The sequence below is a fragment of the Orycteropus afer genome, unplaced genomic scaffold (genome assembly GCF_000298275.1).
Source record: "Orycteropus afer afer isolate SDZICR_OR568_19922 unplaced genomic scaffold, OryAfe1.0 scaffold00021, whole genome shotgun sequence".
Classification (NCBI taxonomy): domain Eukaryota; kingdom Metazoa; phylum Chordata; class Mammalia; order Tubulidentata; family Orycteropodidae; genus Orycteropus; species Orycteropus afer.
Window position 1 is genome coordinate 10,226,268 of NW_006921608.1, and position 23,381 is coordinate 10,249,648.

The following is a 23,381-nucleotide window of genomic DNA, read 5'->3' on the forward strand; positions in this document are numbered from 1 at the left end:
TTGGTAGTATGTGCTGTGGCTTAGTATCACCAAGTGATTTCTTAAGCATCTGCTTTATGTTATTTGGTTACGTAGTATTGGATAATTTTTTGTATATGAGGTGTTAACAGGCTAGTTAAGGAACCAAGATACACTGTATATACATTGTCTAACAACTATAAAGGGCAAGGGAAGATGGTGGATAGGGGTAGTCCATGCTTCCTTCCAGGAGGCAGTATGGCTTAAGCTGATATTGTTAAAATGCATAGGAGCATATAGATAGAAGGAGAAGAATTAGAGGTGTAAGACCAGTTAGAGAGCTATTATTGACTTCAGACTGATGGTAAAAACGAGCGGAAATAGAACATTGGCTTTGGGACTAGAAAGGGAGTCAGGGAAAGAAAGGAGAAATTCAAGAATTTGATCACTCTTGAGAAGTGAGAGAGAAATACTAAAATTGATGTCAAATCTGTACAATAAGGAAATAGTAAAATAAATGAGGAAGAAATGCCATTGTGGTGAAGAGGTCATACTCAATTTTAGGCATGTTTAAGTTTAGTTGAGCATCATCAAAGTGGATATATTTAACGCAATGGAAATGCTGCTCTGAAGCTTTGTTGAAAGTTTGAACCAGAGGGGCATTTGGGAATCGCCTAGGTAGAAATGGATATTGGACTTTAAGGGGAGGAAGTAAAATGAAAGATGAAGATAGGAAGTAGCCTAGGAATATATCCATATGTAGAGAGTAGGAAGAATTAGGAAGTAAAAATGAGAAGTTCTGCAAAGAATGAGTAGCTACAGAAAAATTTTCCGTGAGAGAGGATGTGGTTTAAGTACTTAAGACCTCAAAATATATTGAAAGACCAAGTAAATTCCTGTCCTTGGCCAAAGTGAGTACACATTTTGAACTGGCCTAAATTCTTTTCCCTGCCCTTAAATTTTTTACAGGCCACAGTGTAGCTTCATGGGAATGGTTATTTCCCATGATATGCTGTTAGGACGTTGGCGCCTTTCTTTAGAACTATTTGGCAGAGTTTTCATGGAAGATGTTGGAGCAGAACCTGGATCAGTAAGTATTTTGAGTGCTTTAGATTCTAAGCTACTTAGAACATATTTCAGAAAATAATTTTATCACTGTACTTTTTTTTTTTTTTTTTTAAGATTTTAACTGAATTGGGTGGTTTTGAGGTAAAAGAATCAAAATTCCGTAGAGAAATGGAAAAACTCAGAAACCAGCAGTCAAGAGATTTATCACTAGAGGTAAAGGTATTTAGATTTTCTTATACTATACATACAGTATGCCATTTATGTCAAGTTTAAAATGTGTAAAATAATCATAGGTCTTGCTTAGATTTATGTACATGTGTAATTTAAAGAAAATAAATGATAATGATAACATTTAGAACAGTTGTTAATTCTTGCTGATAGTCCTGCAGTGTCCTCAAAAATGGCCACTTGGTCTGTTTGTTTTTAAGCATCCTTCCGGATGCCTAGATATGATCAAATTTAGTATGTTTCATTCCATTGAGGTTGTTACTCTATTGAAGATTAAATAAATTGTCTCTTTTTTGGCTCATGGGAGTCTCTTCATATTGTCTCCTGAATTCTTTTGCATAGTCTTTGATAAGTTTCTTACTTTCTCATATGTCTCATCTTATACAATTCTGTCACAGACCTGAAAGCTATTTCTCCAAGTGGCCCTGATTCCTTTTAGGATTAATTATATTGTGAGGTTAGTCTGGGCTCTAGAGTTGCTCACTGCTGCTAGTCATTGTTTTTCGGTCTTTTTGGTGGCTAGAACTAGGAAATACTCCTTTTCATTTACATACGCACACACGTACGCGCACACACACACACAGTGAGTTCATACTGATACTTCAATGTGAATTCAAGATTTAGGATTACAAGATTAAGCCTTGATCATCTTTCTTTTACACTGAATATTCCACTTCCAACAACACTGATTAAATTCTTCATTTGCTTTTATTCCACAGTAAAGAGATAGCAGTCTCAGTTATAACATAAACACTCAAACAAAACCCACTGCCTTCCAGTCGGATCTGACTTATACCGACCACTCCTTGGATTTCCGAGGCAGTATCACTACAGAACTAGATTGCCCGATCTTCCTTCCGAGGAGTGGCCTGGTGGGTTTGAACCACCAGCCTTCTGATTCTCAGTCAAATGCCTTAGGTACTATGCCACCTGTGCCTTGATATCAATTCCTCTGTGTGGTTCAGCTGGATACAGCTAGGGTCTTTTGTTTCACTTTGCTTTCAGTTTTTAGGGATTATTTTCTCTCTTTTGGTTTGGTTTTGTTTCATGATTAATGTGTATAATAATTATGATTTTTTAAAGATAACTCTAGAACAAGGCATATTCAGAGAAGTCTTTTTTTAGGTTGTATTATTTCCATTCCTCCCACTTCAATTTTTTATCTATTCCCTCCCACTCCTCCCAGCATACTGTACATTTTTCTCCACATTACTTTTACCAGTTCACATTCTGTCACAGAGGTAATGCCATAGCTGTATACCGTTCATAGCTGCTTACTACTTCATTTTGTGGCTGTGTCACAGTTTTTGCCGCCAGTCCTTTGTTGACAGACATTTCAGTTTGTTTCCAGTCTTCTGCTATTGCAAATAGTGGTGTAATAAATAGCCTTGTGTGTTTTTCTCATTTTTGCCTGTGCATCTTTGCAACAGATTCCTAGACATGGAACTGCTAGGTCAAAAGGTATATGCATATATAATTTTACAAGATAATGGTAGGTAACTTTCCATGGCTATTGTATATTTTTGAACTTTAACCATCAGTATTAGAATCCTGGATTCCCTCATAGTCTTTCTAGCAGAATTTATGTTCAGAATTTTAAATTTTTGCTAATCTGATAGGTGAGGAATGGGATCTCAGTATAGTTTTAATTTGCATTTCTCTTATTACGAGCAAAGTTAAACATTGTTTAATGTATTTAAGATTCAGTTATGGTTCTTTTTCTGTGAGCTACTATTAATAGCTTTCGTTCATTTTTCCTGTCAAGTTGTTGGTCTTAATTTTTCAGAAGCTCTTTATATATTTTTAGGTAATAAACACTCAAATTCATGAATATGTGATTTTATTTGTAACAGAAAGTGCAAATTTCTTCCCCAGTTTGTCAGTTTCTTTTGACTTAACCTGCATTGTTTTCCCACCTAGGACTTTGTGTTTTTTTCTTATATTTACTTTTTCTTTCCCTTTTTTACTGCAATTTGGGTGAAAGTTTACAGAGCAAATTAATTTTCCATACAGAGGTTCATACACCTTTTGTTTCATGACATTGACTGCAATTCCCCACAATGTAACAGCTCTCTTCCACTTCTCCCTGTAGTTATCTCTTCCCTGTGTCCTTCTTTCCTATGCATTCCTACCCCCTGAGCTATATCTCCCTGTGCAAATACTGCCCTTCTGATCTCCCATGATTCATTGTTACTTTATGTTTATTTTTTAAAATGTTTAATCCATTTGGAATTTATGGCATAACTTGAAATAGAACAAATTGCTGTTTCCTAGTAGACTTTTGAAAGAAATGTTAATTAGAATTCAGTTATACCCTATTGGTTTGTTTTAATGTAAGACATTCTTGTATACTTTAGAATGTTGTGTATTTGGAATGAATAAACTTCTAAGAACCTAAATTAAAAAATAAAAACAAAACAAAAAAAAAAACAGTCATGGAGTCAATTCCAACTCAAAGGGACCCCACAGGACAGAGTAGAACTGCTCCGTAGAATTTCCAAGGCTATAAATCTTGATGGAAGCAAACTGCCACATCTTTCTTCCACAGAGCAGCTTACTGCCGACCTTTTGATTAGCAGCCCAGTGCTTTAACCACTGTACCACCAAAGCTCTTGAGAACCCAAATTACTTTTTGTTATTTAATTTAAACAAAGGTCAAGGAAAAGCTAAAATTAGATTTTTTAATTAAAAATTGCAGGGTTATTTTCAGCACTAAATTATCTCCTTTTTGGTGTGGTTTAATAGGTTGATCGAGATCGAGATCTTCTAATTCAGCAGACGATGAGGCAGCTTAACAATCACTTTGGCCGAAGATGTGCTACTACACCAATGGCTGTACACAGAGTGAAAGTCACGTTTAAGGATGAGCCAGGGGAGGGCAGTGGTGTAGCACGAAGTTTTTATACAGCCATTGCACAAGCATTTTTGTCAAATGAAAAATTGCCAAATCTAGATTGTATCCAAAATGCCAACAAAGGCACCCATACAAGTAAGTACGCTGCAGAAAACCAGCATCAAAAAAACTCTTTCCCTGTTTGATCCAAATAATAATTATTATCATAGTCATATATGGGAGAACTTTAATGTACATTTATATTTTTATAGAACTGCATTCTAAATAATGAGCTAATCTTATCTAAACTACTCTAGTTGACATTTAGGGAACTCTGGTAGCGTAGTGCCTAAGGCACTTGACTGCTAACCAGAAGGCTGGTGGTTCAAACCCACCAGCCACTCCTCGGAAGGAAAATGGCACAATCTCCTTCCATAGTGATACTCGGAAACCCAAGGAGGGGTCCCTATGAGTCGGGTCGACTCAACAGCACATAATAACAACAACAACAGTTGACAATTTAGCAGTTTGCTCTTTTACTGTTACATTTATTTGGATACATGTTGGTGATTGTACTAGTTTTTCATGTCAATCATTACCTCTTTGGGGAGTGAGAGATTGTAAGATACGTAGTGATGTAAAAATTCAGTGAGCAAATTGTAATGTTGTCCCCTGGCACAGATACTTGAAAATCCTGTTCTACAGAACAGTGCTGGTGTGTCAGAGATTATTAATGGTATATTATAAGGATAGAAAGTGCAAATTTTACATGTGCTAGCAGGAGGTTTAAGGAATTAGGACTTTAGCTTAATTTGCAAGGTTAACATTTAGAAATCTGTAAAACTTAACAGAAGTGTTGTTGTGTGCCTTAGGGTTGATACTGACTCCTGTCAACCCTCTATGATGGAGTAGAACTGCCCTATAAGATATCCTAGGCTATAATCTTTATGGTGGTAGATCGCCAGGTCTTTTCTTCCGTGGATCTGCTGGTGGGTTTGAAACATTAACCTTCCTGTTAGCAGGCAAGTGCTTAATCATTGTCCTACCAGGGATCTTTTCATAAATCCCTTAACCAAACCCATTGCCACTGAATCATTTCTGACTAATAGCAACTCTATAGGATGGAGTAGAACTGCTTCATAGGGATTCTGAGTCTATGACTCTTTTTGGAAGCAGACTGCCTCATCCTTTTCCTGTGGAGCTGCTGGTGTATTTGAACTGCTGACTTTTTGATTAGCTGACAAATACTTTAACCACTGTACCACTAGAACTCCTCAAGGAGATGATAACTGATGATTCATATCAAGTAGGGGGAGCACATTGTCACCCTTGCAGGTGGATGGATATAATAACTGAGGCAGTATTTATAGAAGATATTTCATTTACCTAGGCCCATGCTACATCTGTATGCCATCTGTATGGGAATCTGTAACCTACCACCATAAGGGCTGACTGAACTTGAACTCTGGAAAATATTGGGAGTGGGGAAAAAAGAAATTGGAAGAGATGAATGAGGAGGTCAAAACATTTGAGAAATAGTTTTCCAGTGAATTTTGTAGGAAACCATACTCTCTAGCTTGTACTTAGGAATTTAAAAATAAATAATAGTGAATATTTTTTAATGCCAAAAACTACTACTACAAAAAAAATTCCAATTTTACTCTAACCTCATAAACAATGGAGAGTAAGAGAAAGGCAATAACAAAGCCCACGCAAAGGATGATGATCTTCAGCTTATTACTATTATTATCATTACATCTTTTGTTTGTTTCTTGTCCTCACAGTGACTTTGAGGATTCAAGTAGATGCATTTATATTCATTTAAATAATGTATGTTTCGTGTTTTCTTTTAGGCTTAATGCAGAGATTAAGGAACAGAGGAGAGAGAGATCGGGAAAGAGAGAGAGAAAGGGAAATGAGGAGGAGTAGTGGTTTGCGGGCCGGTTCTCGGAGAGACCGGGATAGGTGAGATCACTTTGTATCTTTGTTTAATAGCACCTTTTTGGACTAACTGGGTAGCTGGAATTACATTGGCTTATTATTTATACCACTCAAATTCCTAATTACTTGTAATTTTTATTAACTTAATTAAATATACTTTATCTTAAAAATTAAATGTGGCAAATTGTGATATTTAAAACCTTTATATTCTTCTTCTGTTAGAATGGGTTGCATTTTTCTTTTGCCTAAAACAATTTCCAAGAATTAGGGGTTGAGTGTTGCTTTTGAGTATTCGAAGTTCCTACTCCCTTAAAATGAAATTACATGTAGAGGCTCTACATTGCAAACTGAATAGATTTTCAAGTCACAAAATCTAGCTAATCTTTATTCCCACCCATTATCGGTTTAGGCATTCAGCTACCTTGGTACCATAATTGTAGCAGTCTGTATGTGCAGGTTTGCTGCCTTCATGACTATTTGTAGTGATATTTTCACTTTGTAGTCAAGGAAAATGAAGTCATAATCGATTTCTCCTTTCAGAGACTTTAGAAGACAGCTTTCCATTGACACCAGACCCTTCAGACCAGCCTCTGAAGGGAATCCCAGTGATGATCCTGATCCTTTGCCTGCACATCGGCAGGCCCTTGGAGAAAGGCTTTATCCCCGGGTACAAGCAATGCAACCAGTAAGTACCATGCACCTAGCTAGCTCTTAATTTGGCTATGGCTTTTTTTTTTTTTTTTAAATTAAATGTGATATGTTAGAAATTTGTCAGCCACTGGCAGCCCATGTGTTTGAGGACTGTGTTTAGCCCTACAGGGAGGAGGGGATGAACAAGGCTGGCTGGGGTTACTGTATTTAGCTGGATCCTTCCCACCCCATCGTAAGTTGGGACCCTCTCCCCATTCTGGGTAGCAAGTTCCTAATGTGCTGAAGAATTACTGCACATTGTATTTATTTGAACAAATCATTGTTCCTTGTTGAAGCAGATTTTCATGTTACCAAGTTGCAGTGAGCCCCCATTGCAAATATTCTACTTACTGCTGATAAGTATTGCAGGAAGATGTTAATTTCCATTGTTCTGTCAACAGTATCTTTCATATAATATAAATAACTAGTTGTGGGTTTTCTTGCTTGTTTGCCTATACATAACTATATGTACATAACGTTACAGCAAAAGATGAATAATAAAGCAGAGAACTGGTTATAATTTAAGTAACTCCTTAGCCTTAAATACAAGTATCTTTCGCTCTTCTCTCCCTCTCCTTCTGGCCCTGCCTTTCTTTTTTCTACCCTTAAAGAAAGATGTCTCTGGAACTTTGATGGGAAAACATACAGAAATTGAGTATTTGTGTCTTTACTCATGGACACTGAATGCCTTATTAAGAAGGCTTGTCATCCAGACCTAGTGACTGGCTTCACAATGCTAGTGCACAGACTCTTCATTCCCCAGAGACTTGCACCTCTGTAATTAAGCTTCCAGCTTAATAGAACACCTTACCAGTTCATAATATCTTTTGTATTTTTTATTCCAAGTTTCTCATGTCTTCTTTTTTTTGATAAAAGACTTTAGATTTCAGCAAGTGGTTTCAGAGACTAGGAGGAAGTAACATTTATTACTTACAGGCATTTGCAAGTAAAATCACTGGCATGCTGTTGGAATTATCCCCAGCCCAGCTGCTTCTCCTTCTAGCTAGTGAAGATTCTCTGAGAGCAAGGGTGGATGAAGCCATGGAACTCATTATTGCACATGGAAGGTAATGTATACATTTGTGAAGGCATTTCAACTTTAAAAATCAGCTACTCTTATTTTTAGCATATGTGTGCCATCATGTCTTAAAACTTGCACTATAAAGTACAAGACTTTAAAGGTTTTTAAAATGATGGCTTACAATGCTTGAATGAAGCATTTGAGCTCTATATTGTATTAGAAAGGTAGAGTTTTAGCAGGCACTTAGGTTTTGAAGGTCTTTTGTATACCTGGTATTTAGAAATTACTTGAAAGAAGAGTATCTCAAATTCTCCACCCTTAATAGTGGCAGAGACCATACACTCAAAGCCTCTGAATGTTTGCCATAAGCATGAAATTTCTTTTATGCCTTCCTGATTCATCTTAAAAAAATTCAGGTAAGTTTTTGCTTCCTATTCTTAATATATTTGTTTTAAATAAAATCTCAAAATATCTAATAGTTAAATTACTTATTCTCCCTTTCCCCAAGGTGATAAGTACAAGTGACATTAGGAAGATATGTCTTATTTACTCTGTGACTTCTCTACTATATCTGGGGCTATTCTAATATCTAATACAATAATAACTTTGAAGTGTTTGTTACTTTTTAGATAAAAAATGTCCTTTTCTCCCAATCATGATTCTGAACAGGGGACTTAGATTAGATATAGTCTTAGAGGGTAGCCTGAGCCCTAGATAAGAGGGTGGGAAGAGTACTGGAACTGAGCAGCCAACCACTTGTTCCAGAGCCTTTAAATGGTCCAAGCCAAAGACTATTGGTAAAAACTTGTCTTTGCTATTATTACTATCATTTTTCTTCTATTATTTTTCTTCTCTGAACTTCTATGTACTGTTTCCTTTGTTCATCTGTCCTTTCTCAGAATGTAACAACATACTGATACAGCTCAGCCTATTATAGAAAAAGTGCATTTTTGATCAAAGGATTTTTGTAAATTTATGTCAGGGTTGTTAAGGTAGTAGTTCTTTTCTGTAGAATGCAACTAATACACGATATTAGCTAAACATGAATTTATTAATATTCTAGTCATTAAATACACTAGATTTGATTCCTATTGTGATTGCTCTCTGAACATTACTTTTCTGCAATGACCCCGGAGCTTAAGTCAAATTCCAGCACCCCTGAGACCACTTATTTTATCTTAAATCAGGTAGCCTTTAATCTATTATATTGAATCATACATATAGTACTTAACTAGTGGGTTTTTTTTTGGGAGCTCTGGTGGCGTAGTGCCTAAGGCATTTGACTGCTAACCAGAATACTGGCAGTTCAAACCCACAAGCCACGCCTTAGAAGGAAGACTGGGCAATCTAGTTCTGTAATGGTTTTTATATTGTTCTGTTATTATTTTTATGTGTAGTTTTTACTTTTCTGCTCCTAGAACTGCATTAGGAACCTAGTGAGTATCACTGATTATTTATTATTTATTGATCTCAAAACTTAAATATAATTCCAGCCACCTGGAATGTGAAAAGTTGTTTGTTTATTTCTAGGGAAAATGGAGCTGACAGTATCCTGGATCTTGGATTGCTAGATTCCTCAGAAAAGGTCCAGGTAAGGGATGTTCTATACATGTGCTAGTAATAAGCACTTAGAATGTAAATTTTAAAAAGAAAAGAAAAGCAAGATCTATAAAGAAACTATGTCTTTATAAGGTTATAAATAACAGTGTCATGTGCATAACAAAGCAGCACCACTAAAATGCCTCCATCTAAATTCAGCCTAAATTAAGTTTAGAGGAGTAATGAATTGAATAGCACAGAAGGAGAGAGACTATATAGAATCTTAAGAGTTCATTCCTCAAGTGAGCAGTTAATTCCAAAGAAAATGTGATATAATACCAGTATGGAAAACTTTTTAATGCACTGATATATTTTATTCTTAAGCTACCTGAGAATTTCCAGTGCCAGAATACATAAACCAACTGTAATCTATTTCTTCCACTAATTATAACTAAGAACTCTAGACAAAATAAAAAAAAGGACCTACCTGAAGATTCTGAAAAGTAAACATGGCATGCAGATTGGAGAGGGAAGTCAAAACTGAAAAAATTACCAGTATAGCATTGTTTGAGGTAAGAAGGTAAATCTGGTCCCAGTTACTCCATGTTAGTTGGAAGATAGCAAAGGCCTTGAGAACTGAACTGTAGTATAAACCACTGCCCAAGTCACAGACTATCCCGAGTAGTACAAATATTCAGGGCAGATCCAAACAGCATAATAAAGACATTGAAACTACTGCATACAAAAGACAAGACCTACAGTCTGAACCTAACCAGGTTGATTATCTGTTAGAATAAAAATAAATAATCCCCATTCTGGCACTTTAACAGAAGCCAGAGTTTCACAACTTAATATTCATAATGTCCAGGATAAAATAAAAAATTACTAAGCATGCCAAAAAAAAAAAACGGGAAAATGTGACCAATGCTTAAGAAAAAAGAACTGATATATGTAACCCTGAGATAAAATTATCAAATTGCAACAAACCAATTGCTGTTGAATCAGTTCTGACTCATGGCAATCCCCTGAATGCAAAGCAGAACTGCATTTGTGGGTTTCCATGTCTGGGACCTTTTAGAAGCAGCTCACCAAGCCTTTCTTCCAAAGTGCCTCTGAGTTTGAACCACCAACCTTTTGGTTCATAGTTGAGCAACTATTTACATCACCCAAAGATTCCTAGAATTGTAAAAGACAAAAGATTTGATTTCATGTTCTGTGAAATCAAAATGAACACACTAATGAGTGGAAAGATAGAAGTTCTCAGCAGAAAAATAGAAACTTTATATAAAGAAAAAAGTGAAAATTTCAAGAGTTAAAAGTATGATATATGAAAGAAAAAATTCATAGGTTGGATCAGTAACAGTAAGATGACAGAGGAAAGGGTTAGTCAACTTGAAAATAGATCAGTAATAGAAATTATCTAATCTGAAGAAGAGAGTTTCAGGGATCTGGGGGACCATATTAGAAGATGATGTCATTGGAATCTCTAGAAGAAAAGGAAGAAGAGATGGGTATAGGAAAAATATTTGAGGAAATAATAGCTGAAAACCTTTCAGATTTGTGAAAAGACATAAATTTACAGATTAAAGAAGGCCAGCGAACCCCAGATTAACTGAAATAAAACTATGTTCAAGCTCATGATAATCAAACTGCTGTAAAACAAAGATAGAAAAATTCTTGAAAGGAGCCAGAGAAGAACAGTGTATTTCATACAGGGAAACAGTGATTTGAGAGAAAGTGGATATATTATCCGAAACCGTGGATGCCAGGAGACAATGGAACAGCACCCTTAAAGTGAATTGTCAATACCGAGATCTGTATTCAGTGAAAATATATTTCAGGAATGATGGTGAAAGAAGATACTTGAGCCTCATTCCAAAACAAACCCAAACTCACTCCCATCAAGTCAGATCCAACTCATAGCGACGCCTCCTTGGGTTTCTGAGGCAGTATCACTAAGGAAGTAGATTGCTCAACCTTCCTTCTGAGGAGTGGCTGGTGGGTTTGAACCTCCAGCCTTCTGGTTAGCAGTCAAATGCCTTAGGTACTATGCTACCAGAGCTCCCCAGAGCCTCATTAGATGATATTATTTAAATAAAGAACTTAAGATTTTATATACACATAAGCTCCATGTATCACAATCCTGAAAAGAAGAATTTAAAGTTTATTTAATTTTAGTATTTCTGTACACTTAAATAAAAATTTTGCTCTACCTGATTTCATTTTGGCTGATTTCAGAGAACTAGTTCAAATGTTTTGTTCTTTAAATAAATCTCAGGGCTTACTCTCTGAAATTCTGTGCTTTAGGAAAACCGAAAACGTCATGGTTCTAGTCGAAGTGTGGTAGATATGGATTTAGATGATACAGATGATGGTGATGATAATGCCCCTTTGTTTTACCAACCTGGAAAAAGAGGATTTTATACCCCAAGGCCTGGCAAAAACACAGAAGCAAGACTGAATTGTTTCCGAAACATCGGCAGGTAAAATAATTGTAATCTTATATTTTAATTTTATTTTTAAATTCACTTTATGAGAATTTATAGAAGACACTAGTTAGTAAAATGTGTATTTACTGTACTTCATACTGAATAAAATGAGACTCTAGAAAATGTATTCAAAAAATAAGTGCATTTTGTGTGTGTGGTGGAGTATATGTGCTTTAGAATTTTTAAATTTAACTCTTATTTACCTGTTTTTATTTTTAGAATTCTTGGACTTTGTCTGTTACAGAATGAACTATGTCCTATCACATTGAATAGACATGTAATTAAAGTGTTGCTTGGTAGAAAAGTAAGTGATTTTGATGAACCTGATTGCTTTTACAATTACTAAAACATTCTTTTATAAAATAATCATATGCTAGCATACCGTTCACGGCATTCATTTAATATTAAATTTTAAAGCATTATAGTCATTATAATTATTTTCAAACATTTAGTGACATGGGAGAAGTCTTCATATACAGGGGAGATGACATAGAGTGGGTGATACAAGTGAGTTTGGGAGTCTAAAAGACCTGGATCCTGTTGCAGACAAATCCTCTGACACCTCTGGCATATTTACCCATCTATAAAATGGTAAAGAAAACAGCATTGTACCTGATTCAATACATTTTATATGTCATTATTAGTTGTCGCAGATGGTAGTGGAGGTTAAAACAGTATTGTTTTGAAAAGATAATTCCCAGCTTCAAAAATATATGTAAATGTATGTGGGGACAAAGGAACGTAAGAAAATATATCATAACATGCTTGGTACTTATCTCTGGGTGATAGGATTACAGGTTATTTTCTTTATGTGTCTTGATAACAGGCGGCACTGCGTTTAGAATGGGGAGTCACTTCCTTTAAAATTAATGTGTAATACTAATTGAGCAGTTTTTTGTTTAAAATAAAACCGCCAGTGTTTTAAAGTTATTATAAAGAAATTACTTGACACAAAATGGATTATTACAGTCTTCTCCACAGGTGCACATCACACCTATAATATGAATTAGTATTGTTATCTCTAGGAATTTTCTGTAATCAAACCCACTGACAACCATAGTTTTATATTAATATAAGCCTATCATATTATGGGAGCTCTGGTGGTGTGGTGCCTAAGGCATTTGATTGCTAACCAGAAGGCTGGTGGTTCAAACCCACCAGCCACTCCTCGGAAGGAAGGTTGGGCAACCTACTTCTGTAGTGATACTGCTTCGGAAACCCAAGGAGGGATCATTATGAGTCGAATTGGACTTGATGGCAGTGGGTTATTATATTACGGCAGATAAAGATAGATAGATTCAAAGATAGAGTTAATGTCAAATGTTAAATGTTAACTCTGCCCTTATGCCACTCTTAAGTCATAATGCTATCACAAAGAAGTGTAAAGTGTTTCAGCTAAAATGTTCCTGTGTAAAGAATAATTGAACTCTCAGCAATATAGAAATGTTGGTATGTTGACTCTCTAATAAGATTTAGTGAAAAGATCATGAGATCGAATGGATTTAGGTTGAACCTAATGATAATACAACCTTGGGAAAGTTACTGAATTACTTTGTGTATCAATTTCATCATCTGGATTAGTAATCTATGTTTTGTGATTATTACCGAGAGTAAATAGGATGTGTGTTCAGTAGTTAATTGCTCAACATAATTGCTGTTCAATAAATTCTGTTGGTTTTTGCAAATATATTATTTTGGTTTCTTGAAGAACTGTTGAGCTGTTGGCTTTATTTATACATGTATATATAAGCTAAAGCATATATATAATCATATGCACCCAGTCCTCACTTACCAACATGGTTAGGTACTAAAGACCAGGTCGTTATTTGAAAATCAGCATTATGCAAAAATGGAAGATGACCACATCAGATCAAAATTGGAAGATCATTACATAACATCATTGAATAACTGCCAAACCACTAAGAATCATGGCCCAGCCAAGTTGACACATAACCTTAACTATCATAGCCAGCGTTACTTTCACCTCACACCTTGGTGTTTGTTACTGCCATATGTATATCATAAATAGCAAAATAGATAGTAGATTTTTTATTGTTGTCATAAATGCGAAATATTGGATAACAAGACAGTAAGTGAGGAGTAGGAGTGTGTGTGTGTGTGTATATATATATATATGTAATATATATTTAAAGGACTTCTTAATACCTTGAGAAGTAAATGTGTTGTCAGAACCAAAGATGTGTCCATTTTACTTCTTCAAAGCATTTATTATTAGATGCAATTTGTGGGAGAGGATTCCTTAACATTATATCTCCAAATTAAATAAAATTCTTCATCATAGATTTTAATTTAATAACATTCAGTGAAGATACTGTTTGTTTCATAATTGAGTTTCAAATGATTACTTTCTTAGGTCAATTGGCATGATTTTGCTTTTTTTGACCCTGTAATGTATGAGAGTTTGCGGCAGCTTATCCTCGCTTCTCAGAGTTCAGATGCTGATGCTGTTTTCTCGGCGATGGATTTGGCATTTGCAATAGACTTGTGTAAAGAAGAGGGTGGAGGACAGGTAAAGCACATTCTGTTTTGATTTCTATCATTGTAATTTGGTTAGTCTGTTCTTGTTTTACATAGTTTCCATAGATAGGGGACCAAGAAACAGAAACAGCTGCACACACACATCACAGGGAAAGAGAAACACAGGAGGAGACAGAGAGCAAGACAGACAGGCATAGAGAGAAATGGACTGAGACTGAGACAGGCTGACAGGCAGAAGGGCTTTTTGTAGTTATTTAGGCCTGAAATACTTGTATCTAGTAGGTATTTCTTGGGTGTGGAACTGTCGTTAGATTTTAAGATTTTAGGAAATAGTTGTGTTAACTTATTACTGCTTTGACGGAATTGTTTTTAATTGGCAGTGTTAAATGTTTTATAGGTTGAACTCATTCCCAATGGTGTAAATATACCAGTCACTCCCCAGAATGTGTACGAGTATGTGCGGAAATATGCAGAACACAGAATGTTGGTAGTTGCAGAACAGCCATTACACGTAAGTATTTTCTGGCAAGTGTTACTTGCTGTGACGAGGCTATTTATGTCTTCATGTGTTGTAAACTAGATCAGGGTGTATTAAGCTTGACTACAAAAGATCAAACATTTTAAAGCAAATGTATTTATTTACCATGTATATTTACCTGAATTAAGAGAATCCAGGAAAGGTACCCATTCTTTTATGGGTAAAATTACTTGGAAAAGCCATGTAATTATCAGAAAGTAGCTTTGGTGAACAAAAGCTTGGAAAGAATGCATATGGAATTGATATGACTACTGTTTTGTGGTCCTGTGACCACCCACACTTTCAGTGACCCACTAGAAGGACTCAGATGTGGTTGTACTGATAGTGTGGTTTATATCAGCAAAAAGATACCAGCAAAATCAGCAAGGAAAAAAGACACATCAGGTAGAGTCTGGGGGAGTTCACATGCAGGCTTCCAAAATTTTCTCTGCAGGGGAATAGGGGGTCAAACAGAGCATACTTCTTCCTCTAGCAATGAAATTCAGTAACATGTGCACAATGTTTGTGCTTTAGGGAAAAGGATCAGAGCCCAGGGTTTTTATTGGAAGCTCATCACATAGGCACCCTGCCTGTACAACCAGCCATGACTACTGAAATTTCTGACTCACAGAAGGAGAGGTTTGCACCAATAGTCTATGGAAGTTGCTGCAGCACGGTTCATTGCCCCAGGCGTTCAAGTCAGACTTAGAAGCCAAGTTCCAGATGCTAGCCGAAGTTTAGCCCCACTATCAGGCCCTTCTGAAGAGCAACTTTAGGACTATTATGTTAACTCTTTCCCCTTCTAGGATAATAGATTTATGTAGACTCAGGTTAAAGTGTCAAATGCTACTGATGCCTGTTCTGGAAGGCTTCACCACCTTCTAGCTGTGTGATGTTAGCAAAATACTTAATTTCTGTGTGTTTTGGTTCCATTCTCTGCAAAATGGGGATAAGATCAAATGAATTAACATATGTAAAATGCTTAGAATAATTCCAGGCACATGGTAATTTCTCAGTAAGTTTCTAGATTTTGAGTTTGCGTTGGGAAGGAGGTTTGTTATTGTCAGTACGATACCTTTCCTAGGATGCTGACAGAATAGTATGTTTGATAAATTGAAGCTGTTCTTACTTATTTGATTACTAGTCTGTTTGTTAATAAAATTTTAAAAATATATATTTCAATTAATTATTGCTATATAATAATACTTCACTTTTGAACCTATAGCCCATTCACTATACCGGGTTGTTTTGTTTTGTTTTGTTTGAGTTTTGCCCTTCTCTCTTTTGATTCTATTAATAAGAAATTTAAGATTCAGGACTTAATATTTTTTTCTCATTTTGAGTGTGCTTAAAATGGTGACTTGTAATCTTGAGAAGGTGGCTAAAATTAGGTATCGGAGTTTAGCAGTATTAAAAATGCTACATGGAAAATAAAGAACTGATAATAATAAAAGGGTAATTTTTTACACACTTTAGGCAATGAGAAAAGGTCTGCTGGATGTGCTTCCAAAAAATTCTTTAGAAGATTTAACAGCAGAAGATTTTAGGCTTTTGGTAAATGGCTGTGGTGAAGTTAATGTGCAAATGCTGATCAGTTTCACCTCTTTCAATGATGAATCAGGTATGAGATTTTTTAAATGTTTGTATGAGTAATAAGTAAGGAATAGAGATGGTTTAAGCAGTCAGCATTTTCTAAGTTTCTGGTTCTAAGATACATTTACAGCTTGGACATGTTGTATTACTCAGGTATTTCTTTAAACATTTTTAAAGACAGGCTTAAACTAAATAATCGTATTTTGATAGCTTAGTATTTGGTTCTTAATTCTTTAGTCCTTAATTTCTAGGTTTTGAAGAATATGTTTTAGTATAAATACAAGTATAAATGCTTTGTGATGAGCAACTATGTAAAGAGGATTTTTATACATGAAATAGGAGTATATAATCCATGTGATTGTTCTACTGGTGTTTCCTGATTCATGTCTCTTTACGCTCCCTAATCAAAAAATTTCCATGATGTTTGCTTTACAGAGCTGAACCCCAAACACTATTATGAAGACACAACACCACACAAACATAAGGAGAATCTAGGGAGGATAAAGAGAAGTAGTAATAATCCTCCCAGAATAGCCTTTACCTCCAGTGCTTGATTTGCTGTAACTTTATTTGAAAGTCCTGTAGACTAAGAATAGACTATGTACCTGTGGCTGTATAGTGAGACTGCATAGTGCAGTGTTTGGAGCTCCATGCACCTTATTGTGAGAGGATTATACCTATAGTCCAGGATTATTGCAGGCATGAAGATAACGGTTTCTTCTCTTCTTCCTATTTTGCAAGTAGCTTCAGCTAAGTTATAGTTAGATAAACTTCCATGTTTTTTCTTCATGCTGGGCAGTATATATTACGTAAGAATATAAATAGTTTTTTGTGTTATTTTTAAATACAGTGGTCAATACTTGGGAGAGAAGAATTTGTCTCACAAAGCATAGGAGGAAAAAATATATATATTTAAAGGAAATGCCTAAGAACTTCTCACCCCAGCTATAACCCTTAGACAGCAGCATTGGTAGCATCTGGGAGCTTTTTAGAAATGTAGACTCTGATCCCACCTCAGACCTAATATAAAGCTGGAGAATCTGCTTTTCCAGAAGATACCATGGGTTTATAAACTCATTAAAATTTAAGAAGCACTGGCTTAAGGTCATGAGAAGAATAATCATGACTAATTGATGAAATTAAACTGACGTGGTTATCATTTTGGAGGCTGCTGATTCATTTCTTACTTTGGTCACCTCGAGTCTGGACTAACTAATGAATTACAGAGGTTTTGGGTTATGCAAATGGATGTATTTCCCTAAATCAGAAATCAGAAACCCTAACCACAAAATTTTGTTATCTATTGTTTTCACAAGGTATTAAGCAGTTAATATTATTATAAGAAGTTAACAGTAGATACAACTTATATTCTGAAAATTTAACAACTGATACAGTATATTGAATTTATCTTCCTTATTAGGAGAAAATGCTGAGAAACTCTTACAGTTTAAACGTTGGTTCTGGTCAATAGTAGAGAAGATGAGCATGACGGAACGACAAGATCTTGTAAGTTAAAAGTCTCACAGAAATTGTTAAAATAAATATAAAATTTTAAAATGGTGTATTTTTTTTTTTAAGTTTGTAATTGTTGGTAATTTTAATGTAGGGTAGGGAAATTATGCGCTTTAAAAAACTATAGGCAGCTTTTGTTTTTCCCCTCTATATAAGAATCTCTTATGAAGCTCTAAGCAGAGTGAAATGCATCTTGGCTATTAATACGCTTTCCTTACTCCAGAAAGATGACACACATTTGTTGTTGAGACATTTTTTTCTCCCTATAGCATTCACTTATGCTGATCCTTGTTCACATTCTTGGCTAGTGGCAAGTGCGAAAATTTTTAGTAGTAACTGTATTGTTATCTGTACACTAGGAAGAGAACAGTTCAATTGTGATATGTGAGTATTAAATCACTAATCTTAATTGTACTTGTTATTAAGTACAGAGCTTTATCCAACTATAGTCATAAATTAGATAACACAGACTTATGAGAAGCTGGTGGTATTGATGTGCAGGCTCGGTTATACCCAAACTCACCCTGCCCATGAATCTTGAAAGGCATTCTCCCATCAGACTCCTTTTGAAATCCGAGGGGAAGTCCTTACCCCCAAGAGATCCTTTCTACTAATGCTGCTCATGGTTCTCTGACCGTTTCCCCACTAAGCCTTGTTGTTGTTGTTGTTATGTGCCCTCGAGTCGGCCCCGACTCATAGCGACCCCTCCTTGGGTTTCCGAGGCAGTATCACTACGGAAGTAGGATTGCCCAACCTTCCTTCCGAGGAGTGGCAGTCACTCATTGGGATCAGAATACTCATGGAATGTTTAGAAATGCTTTAGATAATACCTCATTTCATTTGAGAGAAGGAAAACGGTTCCTTATACAGTAAAGCACAAACCTGAAAACTCCCAACCCCCTTGCCATTGAGTTGATTCAGACTTATCACAACCCTATAGGACAGAGTAAAACTGCCCCATAAGGTTTCCAAGGGTGTAGTCTTTACAGAAGCAGACTGCCACATCTTTCTCCCATGGAGTGGCTGGTGGGTTTGAACCACTGATCTTTCAGTTAGCTGCTGAATGCTGAACATTGCACCAAGAGGGCTGAAGCCTTCTGCAGATTCCCATTTACCTTCAATTTAGGAAGTAGCTTATTGTCACTATTTTGTACCCTTGGTGTCAGAAATTTCCCATTGATACCTTTATTTATGAGTTCAAATCCTTAAACTCCTGTTAAAAAACAAAAATGTATTCTTATGGCTTAAGCACTATATCAAGGATTTTTTTTTTTTTAACTCTTTGTCATTGGTTTTATCCTGATATATCTGAAGAGAGGAGCTAAAGGATATAAGAATATAACAGTTTCCCTAATTATTCTCCTATATGAATTATTAGTCCTACAAATTATAGAGTTTCCAAGATTATTGGGAAGAACTACATAGTTTATTTCCCTTTTTGAGAATCACAGTTCCAACTGGAAAAGTCCTGCAGGAAAATAATTTATCATAGTATATCCCAAAATCTTCCACCATCTATTAACATCTCTTATGTTAGATCTTGGAGACACTGGGCTGCATCTGTAAATCTGTGACTTTTGGGGCATAACTTAAGTCAGTCAGTCAAAATATGAAAGATCCCATCTCATATGGCTAACAGACTCCTTTGTATAGGTGAATATTGAACAATGCAGTGGTTAGGGGTGCCTACCCCCCTACCCCCATAGTTGAAAATCCACATATAACTTTTGACTCCCTGTAAACATAACTACTAATACTGTTGACTAGAAGCCTTAACAGTAACATAAACAGTTGATTAACATGGTTCTTGGCATACAGTTATTAGATTTTCACACAAAGACAGGCATACACATCCAGCACAGGTAAGTTTATGAACTGTACGGCATGATGATTATTTACTATTCATGAAGTGGAAGTGGATCATCATAAAGGTCCTTGTCCTCACCGTTTTGACCTTGAGTAGACTGAGAAGGAGGAGGAACAGGAGGGGTTTGGTCATGCTGTTTCAGGTGGCAGAGGCAGAAGAAGTGAAGAAGTGGAAGGAGGTAGAAAAGGAGGCAGGGGAAGCAGGCACGCTGCCTGTAACTTCATACAGAAATACGTCATAATTTCTATCTGACTTTTTTGCTTTTTCATGTCTCTGAAAATTTTTCTGTATGGTACCAATCCTTCTACTGCTTGCTTTAGTTTCAGTGCCCGTATCACAGAAGGGAAATGTCATAAAAGAAGTCACAAACAAATCTCCAAAAATTTTCCAATATATTTATTGAGAAAAATCTGTGTATAAGTGGATCCATGCAGTTCAAACCATGTTGTTCATGGGTGAACTGTGTTTACTTTCCTGTAAGAATGTAAGATTGCTTCCGCTCTCTAAATGTAACATTTGCACGACAATCACAACTTTTTTGTTTCATCTTTTTCCTCTTCAGACTTCTTGAAGTTCCAACAATTCAGTCATCTACCCTGATTAACCATGTTCATCCATGGAAAATGCTTTATGTTAAGTTTTTTTCTTATCTTTAACATGAGTGGTTTAGATGATCTTTATCTTTAGAGTACCTTCCAGTCCCTATAGTTCTTTGACAGTGTTGTAAACCCTGATGCTCTGAAACTTTTCTTTTTCTTTCCCCATCTGAGGTTTCTCTTATGACTATGCTTCAGAAAATAGCAAATTAGTTCCTTTGAGTTTTCTAGTCACTCCAGGAAATTGAGTTTGTTGTTGGTTAGGTGCCATTGAATTGGTTCCAACTCGTAGCAGCTGTGTACAACAGAACAAAACACTGGTCCTGTGACAGCCACACAATCATTGAGCCCATTGTTGCAGCCACTGTGTCAGCCCCAGGAGGGTCTTCTCTTATTTGCTGACCTTCTGCTTTACCAAGCATGATGCCCTGGGACTGGAGAAAGTACGTGAGATGAAGTCTTGCCATCCTCACTTCTAAGGAGCGTTTGGGTTGTACTTCTTCTGAGACAGTCCACGGTATATTCATGTTCTTCTGGCAGTCTGTGGTATTTTCAGTGTTCTTTACCAACACCATAATTCACATGCATCAGTTCTTCTTCAGTCTTCCTTATTTATTGTCCAGCTTTTGCAGGCATATGAGACAACTGAAATTGCCTTTGAATTGTGGTGTTGGTTTGGGTCAGGTGAACTTTGGTGCTTAAAGTGACATCTTTGCTTTTATACACTTTAAAGAAGTCTTCTGCAGCATATTTGCTCAATGCAGTATGTCGTTTGATTTCTTTACTGCAGTTTCCATTGGCATTGGTTGTGGATCCAAGCAAAATGAAATTCTTAACAATTTCAGTCTTTTCTCTATTTATCATAATGTTACTTAATTGGTCCAGTTGAGAGGATGTTTGTTTTATGTTGAAGTGTAATCCATTCTGAAGGCTGTACTCTTTGATCATCAGCAGTAAGTGCTTAAAGTCTATTTTCAGCAAGCAGTGTTGTGTCATCTGCATATTGCAGGTTGTTAATGAGTCTTCCTCTAGTCCTTGTGCCACAGTCTTCTTCATATAGTCTCTCTCAGATTATTTGCTCAGCATACAGAGTGAATAAGAATGGTGAAAGGATACAATCCTAACACATACTTTTCCTGATTTAAAACCTTGCAGTATCCCCTTGTTCTGTTTGAACATCTGCCTCTTGGTCTTTGTACGAGTTCTACGTGAGCACAATTAAGTGTTCTGGAATTCCCATTCTTCACAATGTAATATAAATGCATTAGATTATAAACATTTCCTCAAGAGATAGGTACTATCTTACTGTCGATAATGAATGTTATATTGGCTTGCGTGGTGTGTATTGATAAGGAATGGTATGCTATTAGAAAAATAAACATTTCAAGGAAACACTTTCTTTTCCTTATCTGCATACCCTTGCTTATTACATTTAGGAAGTAAAAGTAACACTAGGCATCACTTACTTTATGCTGTGTTGCATAAAATAGATGTATAGTAAAACCCTGGTATGGTAAAAGCCATGGTACTTTCAATCACCTCATGCATGTGAAAACTGGACAATGAATAAGAAAGACCAAAGAAGAATTGATGTCTTTGAAATATGGTGTTGGCAAAAAATATTAAACGGTGGACTGCCAGAAGAACTAACAAATCTGTCTTGGAAGAAGTACAGCCAGAATGCAAGGATGGCAAGAGGTCATCTCACATACTTTGAACATGTTATCGGGAAGGACCAATTCCTGGAGAAGGACATGACATCATGCTTGGTAAAGCACAATCAGTGAAGAAGAGGAAGACCCTCAGCCAAGAGGGACTGACACGATAGCTGCAACAGTGGGCTGAAACAGCAATTGTGAGGATGGCACAGAAACAAGCAGGGTTTTATTCTGTTGTACATAGTGTCAGAACCAACTCAAGGGCACCTAACACACATACACACAGGTAGTAAAACCAAATGTTAATAAGATTATTGCATAGATTTTTATATACTGTAAATGTTCCCCAAAACTATTATATGAATTATTCTGTTAGCACCATGTGGCACTGGTAATACTGGGTTATTTTGCTAATAGATAAAACACAAAATAACTTTCAGAGAGTATTGAACTTAGGACTCTGTGTTTTGTTTGGAAGTCTTGTGTGACAGACCCTTAGAGAAAATTTGGTCCAGTAGCCTCATATTACAAAAGTGAGGCCCTGAAAAATAAAGTGACCCTTCTGCATACCTGACACTTTTTTCTCAACTACCCTAAACATGCTCCCTTTATAATACTGGAAAATGCATTTAAAACCCAATTAACAATAATCCTCTTTTGTAGATTTTAACTTAAGACTAGGACTTTGTGTAAAAATTGCCAGAATTAAAGAGTTGAATAATAATGTGTTTAAAAGCTGAAATTGTAACTGTTTTTGTATTCCTGTTTAGGTTTACTTTTGGACATCAAGCCCATCATTACCAGCCAGTGAAGAAGGATTTCAGCCTATGCCCTCAATCACAATAAGGCCACCAGATGATCAACATCTTCCTACTGCAAATACTTGCATTTCTCGACTCTACGTCCCACTCTATTCCTCTAAACAGATTCTCAAACAGAAATTGTTACTCGCCATTAAGACCAAGAATTTTGGTTTTGTGTAGAGTATAAAAAGTGTGCATTGCTGTGTAATATTACTAGCTAATTTTGTAGATTTTTTCCATTTGTCTATAAAAGTTAATGGAAGTTAATGCTGTCATAACCCCTGGTGGTAACTTAAAGATTGAATGCAAACATTCCTTGCTGAGTTCGTAGCTTAAAGGCCTAAGGAGCACTGGCAACATTGACTACAAAGTTTGCTAGTCAGCAACTTCTGGGTCTGACCCCAGCCAAAGATGACAGCAGAACAACATACTTACACTGTGATTTATCTTTTTGCTGAGGGGAAAAATTGTAAAATGCTCTGAAAATTCACTGCTGCCTTTGTGGAAAGTGTTTCAGCAAAGGTTCTTGTATAGAGGGAATAGGGAATTTCAAAATAAAAAATTAAGTA

General features: G+C 36.1%; 1 protein-coding gene across 1 annotated transcript in view; it reads left to right on the forward strand.

Annotated features, from left to right (window-relative positions):
* Positions 1-22,992, forward strand: part of UBR5 (ubiquitin protein ligase E3 component n-recognin 5) — a 186,528-nt gene extending 163,536 nt beyond the window's left edge. The window contains exons 46-59 of the mRNA XM_042783640.1: positions 928-1,048; positions 1,141-1,239; positions 4,000-4,243; positions 5,941-6,052; positions 6,569-6,713; positions 7,655-7,785; positions 9,270-9,330; positions 11,586-11,761; positions 11,987-12,071; positions 14,142-14,297; positions 14,664-14,777; positions 16,260-16,404; positions 17,797-17,882; positions 22,780-22,992. Coding sequence (XP_042639574.1) covers positions 928-1,048; positions 1,141-1,239; positions 4,000-4,243; positions 5,941-6,052; positions 6,569-6,713; positions 7,655-7,785; positions 9,270-9,330; positions 11,586-11,761; positions 11,987-12,071; positions 14,142-14,297; positions 14,664-14,777; positions 16,260-16,404; positions 17,797-17,882; positions 22,780-22,992 — 1,888 coding nt within the window. The remainder of the gene's footprint in view (positions 1-927; positions 1,049-1,140; positions 1,240-3,999; positions 4,244-5,940; positions 6,053-6,568; positions 6,714-7,654; positions 7,786-9,269; positions 9,331-11,585; positions 11,762-11,986; positions 12,072-14,141; positions 14,298-14,663; positions 14,778-16,259; positions 16,405-17,796; positions 17,883-22,779) is intronic.
* The last annotated feature ends 389 nt before the right edge of the window (positions 22,993-23,381 follow it).